The sequence below is a fragment of the Arachis ipaensis genome, chromosome B02 (assembly GCF_000816755.2).
Source record: "Arachis ipaensis cultivar K30076 chromosome B02, Araip1.1, whole genome shotgun sequence".
NCBI lineage: Eukaryota > Viridiplantae > Streptophyta > Magnoliopsida > Fabales > Fabaceae > Arachis > Arachis ipaensis.
Window position 1 is genome coordinate 9,961,969 of NC_029786.2, and position 10,796 is coordinate 9,972,764.

The 10,796-nt window shown below is 35.1% G+C and overlaps 1 protein-coding gene and 2 non-coding genes across 3 annotated transcripts; 2 read left to right on the forward strand and 1 right to left on the reverse strand.

Moving 5' to 3' along the window:
- Window positions 3,889-3,959, forward strand: TRNAG-GCC. Its single transcript has one exon. It is a non-coding gene; the product is annotated as a tRNA-Gly (tRNA).
- On the forward strand, window positions 5,074-5,144 carry TRNAG-GCC. The gene has a single exon. It is a non-coding gene; the product is annotated as a tRNA-Gly (tRNA).
- Window positions 5,675-10,407, reverse strand: LOC107624861 (shaggy-related protein kinase theta). The gene is made up of 13 exons (XM_016327332.2): window positions 9,876-10,407; window positions 8,895-9,146; window positions 8,625-8,717; window positions 8,402-8,461; window positions 8,016-8,288; window positions 7,859-7,933; window positions 7,637-7,693; window positions 7,417-7,557; window positions 7,226-7,276; window positions 7,016-7,111; window positions 6,695-6,778; window positions 6,309-6,411; window positions 5,675-6,222 (listed from the first exon to the last, which is right to left on the reverse strand). The coding sequence occupies exons 1-13, from the start codon at window positions 9,936-9,938 to the stop codon at window positions 6,155-6,157; spliced, it is 1,416 nt and encodes a 471-aa protein (XP_016182818.1). The 5' UTR covers window positions 9,939-10,407; the 3' UTR covers window positions 5,675-6,154.

A 10,796-nucleotide genomic window follows, 5' to 3' on the forward strand; every position in this document is an offset into this window, starting at 1 on the left:
AGATATCTATCCTAAATCAGAACATATGACTTGTTGATTAAGATCATCACAAGATTCAGACCAAATAATATTATTAGGATTACTCCTTGCTCCATATCTAGTCATTCAATTCGCAGCTTTGTTTTATTTTCGGGCTACCCACTCAATTTGAACAAACCAAAGTCTTGATCGAAGCTCCTAAATCTTGCGCACAAGATTAACAACTTCAAACGGATACCCTTCAACAGAATCATGCAAAAAATAAAAAATTTTAAGGCAATCTGTTTCACACACAATATCTCTCAAACCGCAGTCCCAAGCTAAAACAAGATCCCTCCAAACTGCAAAGAGTTCACATCTGACAATAGATCAGGGGAAAGAGCTTTCAAAACAACCTAAAATCCAACCACCATTAGAATTTCTAATAAGGCAACCAAAATCACCCAAGTTCAAATCAGGAAACAAAGTTGCATCACAATTAACTTTAAAACTATTTTCGACTCGTGGTTCTCAGCATAGCCGATTCTTGAACGTTCTGAACGAAGAGCTTCTACTCATATTTAATTTTATATTAGAGGCGGTTATTATAGCAAGAGCAACTACCTTGTGGTCAGTCCATTGGTTTCTATCATTCAGAATATCATTACACATATGTCTCCACACCCACCAAAGCACCGACCCAAAAAGTGCCTCATTACCAGTCATGTTTTTCTGAAACCAATCTTCGAGAGTAGTACCTTCAACTGAGTCAATAATTAGAGGGTTCAACATATGCCAAATAGCTTTGGATTTCTCATAGTCTCTAAGACAATGAACAATTTTTTTTCAGTGCCTCATTGCATCTCGGGCACTGATCTGAACTAGCTAAATGACACCTGAAACGAAAATTCTCAGTTGGGAGAGCATTATGAACACCAAGCCACATAGTTAGTTTGATCTTTTCCAGGACAATCGAATGCCACAACTAATTCCAGTTGCCATTAACATTCCAGTTCAATTTATTCTTTAATAACCATTTGTAACCTTCTCGAGCACTATATCCATTTGTTGTCACAGGCTCCCAACTCCACCTAGTTTTCAAATTGGCACTACTCGGATAACGCAGGCAGCTAATAAACTGCTTGGTCTCAAGCAGAATAGGCGTTGTAAGTCTATCCACTACCCAAGAACCATCCCTCCACAAATCAGCCACTACCAAGTCTGACTCAGAAATATGCACGTAAGAAGCAAGATCGCAAAGCCTTCTGAATGGAGTTCACTCATCATACCACACTGATTGACGTACATCTCTGACATTCCATCGAAACCCTCCCAGAACTGAAGCATAAGCTTTAACAATGTTCTTCCAAGTAGCCGAAGAGTGATGTCTGCGATAGTTGCCTAGATAGCTCAGATTCTTGAGATATTTATACTTCATAATCTTCACCTACAACTTGTTGCTATTAATGAGACAATCCCGAACTAGCTTGCCAAGAAGTGCCATGTTTGCACATTGAGTATCTCTAATACCTAAACCTTCTATCCTTTTAGGAGTTATTGCTACATCCCACTTAACTAAGGGCAAACCTCTCCCATTAGCCTGGCCTGATTTCCACAGGAACTGCTTCATCAAGGAGTCGATCTTATTAGCATACTTAGGAGAATAAGAGAAATTTGCGTGTTGTAAACTGGGATAAAAGTCATAACCGATTTAACCAAGCAAAGCCTTCTCGCCTTATTTAGTAAACACCCCTTCGAGCTGGCAAGCTTCCTTTGAATTTTTTCAATAACTTCCCGAGTCATCCTCCTAGAAGCCCTATCATGCCCAATATTAACTCCAGGAATCTACCCAAATCTTGACAAAACCTAATGCTAAACACCCCTGAGAGAACTACTTTCCTTCTTGCAGAAACATTCTTCGAATACTAAGCCTTAGATGTATTAAAATTCACCTTCAATCCTGATGCTTTTGAGAATAAATCCAGAATCTTCATGACCTTTACCACCTAAGCTTTCGTAGCCTTACAGAATAATAGCAGATTATTAGTAAACATCAAATGAGAAATTCTTGGTCCATGTCTTTAAATTGATACCAAAATTCATGAACCTTGCGACACTCTATGAGAAATAAGACAGGCAAGGATCTCCATACAAAGCACAAAAAAATAAGGAGACATGGGATCTCCTTGCCTCAAATCTCTCTTGGGGTTGAAATTTGGAAGTCTATTCTCATTCCACAAGATAACCAAAGAAAAAGATGTCACACAAGCCATGATAAGATTAATAGTAGCCTTCGAAAATCCAAATCTTACCAGAGAAGCTTCAAAAAATCTCCAGTCTACCCTATTATAAGCTTTTTTTAGGTCAATTTTGAACGCCATAGTTTCCTTTTTAGACTTTGTATTCCTCATGAAGTGCATAATTTTCTGAGCAATAATAATGTTCTTTGTGGTTCTTCTCCTTGGAATAAAACCACCCTGAAGGGAGTAATAATCTCCACGAGGAAAGGTCTGAACCTATTTACAAGAACTTTCGTAATGATTTTATAAATATTACATAAACTAATAGGACAAAACACTTTTAAAGACGAGGGAGCTTCTACTTTGGGTACCAGAACAATGAAAGTATCAAAGATAGTCGCATTTATAGTCTCCCCATCAAAGGCTTGTTTAACTAACCTTCACATGTCATAACTAAGAGAATTTCAAAACTCTTTATAAAACAGAGCATGAAAACCATCTTGCCCTGAAGTGTTAAAGGAATTCATGGTTTCACTTCTTCAAGTGTCACTGGTTCAATTAGTCATTGGCAGGCCTCATCACTGAGAAAAGGACATGGAAAGTCCCATAGCATCCAGATCAATATCTTCCCTTGAAGAAAACAGTTTCTGAAAGAAAGAATTTGTTTCCGACTCCAGTACCTGCGTATCTATAGACCAAGTCCCATCTTCTAAAAACAACCCATGAATCTTATTCCTCTTTCGCCTGATAATCGTTTGCAGGTGAAAAAAATTTAGTATTTATATCACCACATCGAATCCACTGTTCTCTAGATTTCTGATACCACAAAAGCTCTTCTTGAAGAAGCATATATTCAATTTCTCATACAAGCCTTGTTCTTTAACCCTTAACCTGCGTATCCGTAGACTAAGTCTCGTCTTTTCTAAAAATAACCCATGAATCTTATTCATCTTTCGCCTGATAACCGTTTGCAGGTGAAAAAAATTAATATTTATGTCACCACATTGAACCCACTATTCTCTTGACTTTTGATACCACAAAAGCTCTTCTTGAAGAAGGATATTATTCAGTTCCTCATGCAAGCCTTGTTCTTTAATCCTTAACTACGGATCTTCAGCACTCTTCAGAGAAAGCTGAACATCATTTAATTGCCTCTCCAATTACCTCTTCTTGACAAAAATATTTTCAAAAATATCTTTATTGAAGATGATTGCATCTTTCTGAACCTCTAGCAAACTCTTGACTATGTCTGGAGCTCCTTTACTCTAAGTTGTATCAACTACATTCCTAAAAAAGGGATGAGTCATCCAAGCTGCTTGGGATCTAAAAGGCTGCAAACCCTTCTTATCTTCCCCAACCTTCTTGCAATGAATGAACAAAGCATTATGATTTTTTTAGATCGTTTGTAAAAACTTAACCTATAAAATCCTAATCCGCAACCCATCCCCTTCAATAAGAAGGGCTTTATTTGATTGTTAAAAGAAGAAAGTCTTAGAATATGAGTTTCTTTGTCTTATGTAACGTTGGATTTATACGAGTTTATATTTGTATTGTTGGTGTTTATTTAATATTTGTTATATATTTATTAAAATAATATAACTCAATTATTTTTAAATTGATTGAACTTTTGAATATATATTTTGTCTTTTGTTTTATATATATATATATACTCACAAAATCAATCAACAAAGCACCAGTGGTCTAGTGGTAGAATAGTACCCTGCCACGGTACAGACCCGGGTTCGATTCCCGGCTGGTGCAAGTCTTCTTGGAGCAGTGATGAAATTTACTTGTGAATGGTGGGTCCATCACAAATCTGATCCTTGGGATAGAATAACAAGTGCATCTGAGCTCCTTGTTTTTTTAATTTTATACTTTAATTTCTTGTATGACAACTTTTTCAAAGTGGGACTTTTCTTGATACTTGCACATGTATTTATACATTAGTTAAGGTTGGCTACACATGTAAGCATATGGTAGATGTGGACAATTCAATTTATGCTGCTCCTACCTTAAACCATTACGAGAGTTGTTGGAAGTTGGCATCTGCTGAGGATTGTTGGTTTTGTTTTCATAGACCGTTGTTGGACAAATGAGACTAATTCATTATTTATAGCAAGGAGTCATAATTTTGAAATTTACTAGGTTGCTAACTTAAATAATTACATTTAACAATAAGCAAAAAATGCATAATTAAATTAAACTCTAAGTCCAAAAAAAAAAACTCCAAATAGTAGTAAAGAGAGTTGATTTAGTATAATCTAGGATCCATTCTAATATTTGTCCCTGTAAAATATGTACTGTAATAAATCAAGTGGGGTTAGTTTATTAGTTAGTTAATTTGTCCGCTTAAATAAATGTTGAGAATTTGAATATTGTTTTGTCTATGCAATATTCCATTGTCCAACAGTAAAAATCTCTCTTCATCACCGACTAAATATTATAAAATATAAATTTTGTAACATAATATACGTTATCTTTCTTCTCACCATCTATCATTAATTCATTAGTTACTCACTGCTTATGTGTGATCCTCTAATAATCTTTGAGTAAATTTGTGAATACTTCTGAAATTTTATTTATTAATCAAGTTGGTCCTCTTAAATTACCGTTCAATCAAATTAGTCTTTTAAATTCTTGAACATCAATCATGTTCGTTATACGCTCATTTTTTGCCTATACACTCCATTATTTTTGTTCATTTGTGAGCTTTTTTCTAGGTTATAACAGTTTCCAGTCTCACTAATATGACTACAAGAATGAAATGTTAAGAACCATTCTAATTATTTTACTCAATAATATTTTTAAAAGAAAATGTCATTATTTGATTCTTAAGTTGAACAGATTAAAAGAATAATAGAACAATAAACATCAAGCACCAGTGGTCTAGTGGTAGAATAGTACCCTGCCACGGTACAGACCCGGGTTCGATTCCCGGCTGGTGCATTTGGAGCCATGACGACAAGAACTTGTGATGGAGGGTCCTTCACATCTCATCTATTCGATGATTAGAAGTTCGACTGAGCTCCTCTCTTTTTATAATTTTATTTTAATTTCTTAATATTCGTGTCTGCTTTTTCTTCTCGTTTCCCTTTTGGGTTCTTTAATTATAACAAAATTTAAGTCACTGTGCACTAATGTATAAGTACTGATGCAATTGAAGAGAGATTAATTGCATATATTAATATTAAAATATGAATATAAAGAATTAATCAAGTGAGACTAAAGATTTTCCTCATCACACGGTAAGAACATTTATTAAAGTCTAAATCAAGCACTAACCTTTACCCATCTTACACTCAAGGCATCGGATATGTATTTTTATTAGCTATAATTATTCTTCCATTTCCATCTCTTACATTCCAAGTTAATAATTGAATGGCTTTAATATACAATGCTAAAGTTTTTCATAAATTCTAACCTAACTTGCAATAAAACATCACTTCAAAAAGAATTATTGACCATTTTCCATTTAAAAAAAGAATATTGGTAGATATAATATTAAGCATAAAAAAGGTACCTACTCAACTTAAGGTTCTTCCAACTTGGTTCCAATTAAGAAATAAAACAATCATATTTAGGTGAACTATATGGTAACATCATGATTACAAGATAGTAAGAGAGAACACAACAACTTCCACAGGATGTGGCTTACACCAAAAACACATATAAACTACTAAAAATGATTGCAACACCATTATGAACTGGCACTTTTCTCATCCTTTTGGTATATTCACCTGCATTCATGTTTCATGTTCCTTGATAGAAGAGATTGCTACAATGTTAGGGGTTTTCGTATCAAGTTTGCATGGTCACATTTTGAGCAGGCTCATCAACAGAATTAGAGAGTTGTGGTGTGCAAACATTGCTGGTGAAGGTAATTTCCTCTATTCTCATCCAAAAAGCCGCCATTTACAATGCCCTACGGATTTTTTCTGTTTCGTCACAGGCTATAATCAGCTCGAACTCCTCGCATGCTCGGGAATGAGACGTTGACGCAACTCATCAGGTGCATTTGCCAGTTCTGCATTGTTTACTTCCTAACTAAGCATCCGCGATGAACAAATAAAATAATAATACACAGATGTTGACCTGACCATAAAATCTTACCTGCTTCAGTGAAATTGAACAACGGCGGCAGCGGTCGCCCATTTGGCAGGCATGTATTCGGGTCCCGTAGATCATCGAAGAATGGGTGTGCACATGCAGCCAACTGGAAACAACAAATAATTATTTCCCTAACTCTTATGCAACTTAGCTGATGGCAGAATATAAGAACAATTTGCAACACAAATAAATAATATCACATGCAAGAATGGTTTCCCTCTTTGGTAGTATGCATGTTCATTGAAAACTCGTGCATTAACATTGTTCCATGTATTAATTCAGTAAGAGCGACTTTTATTTTGAAATAGAGATAGTTATAAAACTAAGGTTACTGAATATGCAATCTAGGAAAAAAAGGTAAAATTTCCAAATCAAAATAAGTTTCTTACCGCAGTGCAACGTAGATTTGGTGAATATTGAAGTAGCCTTGACACAAGATCCACTGCTTCAGGTGGCAGTTTCTTGTTGAAAACCTGTAGTTATTAATTGGGTAAGATACAACTTGAAGCATATATCATTTATCGTTTATATATATACCCCCTCTGGTTTAATAAAAATGCCACTTTGGACAAATCAATACCTAAACAAATTAGTGCATCAGGGATGCAATTTACTTCGTGATACATTTTTTCGTATGTACCAATTTGTCCGTCGTTTATTTTGAAACAAAGGAAGTAACAAGGAGACACGCAGAGGAAAGAACCACTAACCTTGTGCCACGGGTGCGCTTTAATCTGAGGAAACTTGAATTCATTGTAGTTGGGATTCATGCACCTTATTTCTTCTCTGGTAGGTGTTCCCAAGATCTGTAATACATAACAAGAGAACAGATTGGGAAAAGAAAAAGAATCAAACTTGTACGGTAAAGGTTATAAAGCAAAAGGAGATGGAAGATAACAAAAGAAGACAAGAAGTTGTACCTTAATGATCTCTACTAACTGATCAACCCCACTCTCTCCTGGAAATAATGGCTGCGACAATGAAATGTGGATAAGTTTCCATATTACAAGTTCATAGAACTTAAACTAAGCTAATTGAATGTTCTTTCTGGTTATATAGGTCGATGTTATTCTTATAAAAACGAGAAAAAAAGTCTTGCACATATGCTCACCTGTCCTAGAAGGAGCTCAGCCAAAACACAACCGACAGACCACATATCAATAGCAGTTGTGTATTCAGTTGCCCCAAATATAAGTTCTGGAGCCCTATAATACCTCGAGCATATGTATGATATGTTGGGTTCACCAGGCACCTAAAACATGCAATATTTCATAAGCTAACGTCCGTGTTGTCGTAAGGTAATAAAAAATTCACAAGCAAAAGGAACATACCAACATCTTTGCACTACCAAAATCGCATATCTTCAACTCATGGGTCTGAGGATTGACCTATAATATACATAATAATTGATGTCAGTCCAAAATGCATTTATACTATAGAAACAAGTTCTAAGCAGTCTCAACCCAATAGTGTTTTTCGTGAAACCAAAGTTGTTGACATTATGGAAACTTAAAAAGGACCAAATAAACAGAAATTAAAAGACAAAATCTTACCAATAAATTCTGGGGCTTGATGTCACGATGACAGACGCCAATGACTTCATGTAAATAATTCAATGCACGGCATATCTACAAGAGAGGCGCATCCATGAATAATCAATACAAGATAATAATACATATACATCAATCATCTCATAATTTTAACACTTACCTGATATGTATAAAGTTGCACATTAATGATAGGCATATATTGGTGCATCCTAATAAACTGCTTTGAAACCTTGTAAACAGTTTCAGGAACATACTCCAAAACCAGGTTGAGGTACAACTCATCCTTATCCGTAGTTGAAAAGAAACAGTGCTTTAGTCGCACAACATTAGGATGCTCAAGCATGCGCATAACCTGAAGTTCCCTATTCTTATATCTCTTGTCTTGCAAAACCTTCTTTATGGCAACCGGTTCACCAGTCTCGAGGCACTTAGCCTACAACATAAAGGAAGTATTGTTCATAAGCTAACGAGTAATTAACAATGCTAGAATGGTAAAGTAGAGGGCAACCACAATTTTGTAAAAAACAGCAACAAAGAGATGAATACCTGAAAAACAACTCCAAAAGAACCAGTTCCAACCACGCGTTCAGCCATGTACGATATTGTCTGAGCCAAAAGAAATGAGTTAATAAAAGTACTATATTTTGCATAAGCCATTAATAAGCTGTATCAGTTGCATTATTATATATTTGCATATAGACATGCAAATTAAATTAGCCGATTTAAAATAAATGATCTCATTTAGCTGCAACAAGAATAAAGTAATCACCTGCTTTGGTTGTCCATCTCGGCCACCAATAGCAGTTGTAATTATTTGACCTGTTTCTGTTCCATTACCACTCACTACAGTTGCTTCTACATCCTGCACATAGCAAATATATCACTGAAGTCACTAAGATGGAACTCGGTTCATGAAACGTTAAAAAGAATGCAAGCTATTTGCAATGAATATGAAAATCTAACATTTGTAAAGTATCACAGCAACGACCAAAACATGGATCAAATTTAACTAAAGAAGAAGAGGAAATGATAACAATACCTTCTCATTGTTCTTTTTCCTTTTCTCATCAGCAATTTTCATATCATGCAATTCTTTTGGAAGTTGATCAAAACCCGACTTTTCATTTTTAGCTACCGAAGATACATCTGATGTGCCAACAGCATCCCCCATTTGTGCATCTACAAAATCTTCCTGATCTTGGCCGCCTTTGTCTATGGTAATCGATTCATCATTGACTTTCCCTGTGGTTTCCTGATCAAACTTAGCTCTTTTCGTGCTAGAATCACCTCCCTGAAATGAACGAATTTGAACCTTATAGAAACCTCAACATGGAGCTTTACCAAGGTGTCTCATGGGAAAAATAAGTTTCAATAACCAATCACTTATCAAAGTTCACAATTCGTCGCCCTCGTCACAATTAATTTGAGAGCACAACATTCCATAAACAATGCAATGTAACTAATAGGTTTAAAGCAAAAGTATCTTTTGATGTTAACAAAGCTACCAATCTATTGCCTTAAAAGCCAAAACACATTATTTTTGCTTAGAAATCAGAATAAAAGACTTCAACATCACAAAATCTCTGCAAAATTACACTTCCAACAACTTAACCATGCCAAACATACACAAAGCTTCTGTTATCATCAATTCAGAAAATGAGAGGACTTCATTGAATAGGTGGTTACATAGACAACAAAGTTGTGTTCATATCAGATCAAGACCACAAAATAAATAAATAAATAAAGCTTGAGAATAAACCACCTATGTCTCAGAAACAATTATCACAAATTCACAATCCTCAATAACCAGAGAAGATGGGAAAATTGTAAGAAATGCATATGAGCATAAATTATCAAAGGGGAGCTGAAAATGATTAACACGATAACTAAATTTCACAAATAAAATGAAACAAAAAATATCCCAGATAATGTAATTAAAAACTAAATAGAAGAGAAAACACCACTAGATTCTCAACAACATAAAAATTTGTGGGATTTAAAATAGAAATGTGTATCTTACAGGATCTGAAGAAATGGATGTCCTGCCAGAAGCAATGCTCTTCAACCTTCTCATCATATTCATGGTTGCAGATTTTTATTCCAATCCCACACAACACCAAAACAAATCCAAACCCTAATAAATCCCTCAAATCAAACCCCTCAGGAAAAAAAATAGAAACTTTTTCCCCAAAGAAAAAGAGAAAATTATAATTATACAACCAAACAAAGAGAAGGAAGAGGGAGAGAAATCTCAAACTTTCTCTCTCCCCCTTTCTTACCCTAAGTTCCAATAATCCCAAATCTCCCAAAACCAAACAAAATAACTGAAATATTTAATTAAAAAAATTGAGAGAAGCTAGGAAAATGAAACAACAGAAAATGTAACAAACCAAATCACAAAACAACACCAACACAACACAATCTTATGAATCTCCCTCCCTTCGTTTCTCTCTCTCTCTCTCTTCCTTTCTTACTAGATTTTCTCTCTCTAGATTCTCTCTCTCTCTCTCTCTCCTTTTAGGTACAGACAGAGAGCTTCGCAGGTGAGCCTTTTGTGTTTTGTTAATGAAAAAAGAATTTTTTTTTTTATTAATTTTTTGAATTTTCTACGGTCAAACCTCGATCAAACCCCAATCATTCCAGCTTCAAAATTTGTACCTTGGTCAAAATCGAAATATGGACCGTTGGATGGTCATCGATGTAGGTTTAACGGTTTACATCTTCTGGTTTTGATATAAAGTGAAAGCTTGTGTTTGGTGGGAACTAAGTTACCGAAATACCCTCCAAGATGTACTTATTTACGAAGAAGGGATTCTTTCCCTCATTACGAGGGATGCTATCCGTGTGTAAGGAATATCCCTTTATGGAGTTCAATAAATAAAGCTTCTTCTAACTTTTGAAAAAATAAACAAATGAAAAATGGCAACAAATCATGCATGGA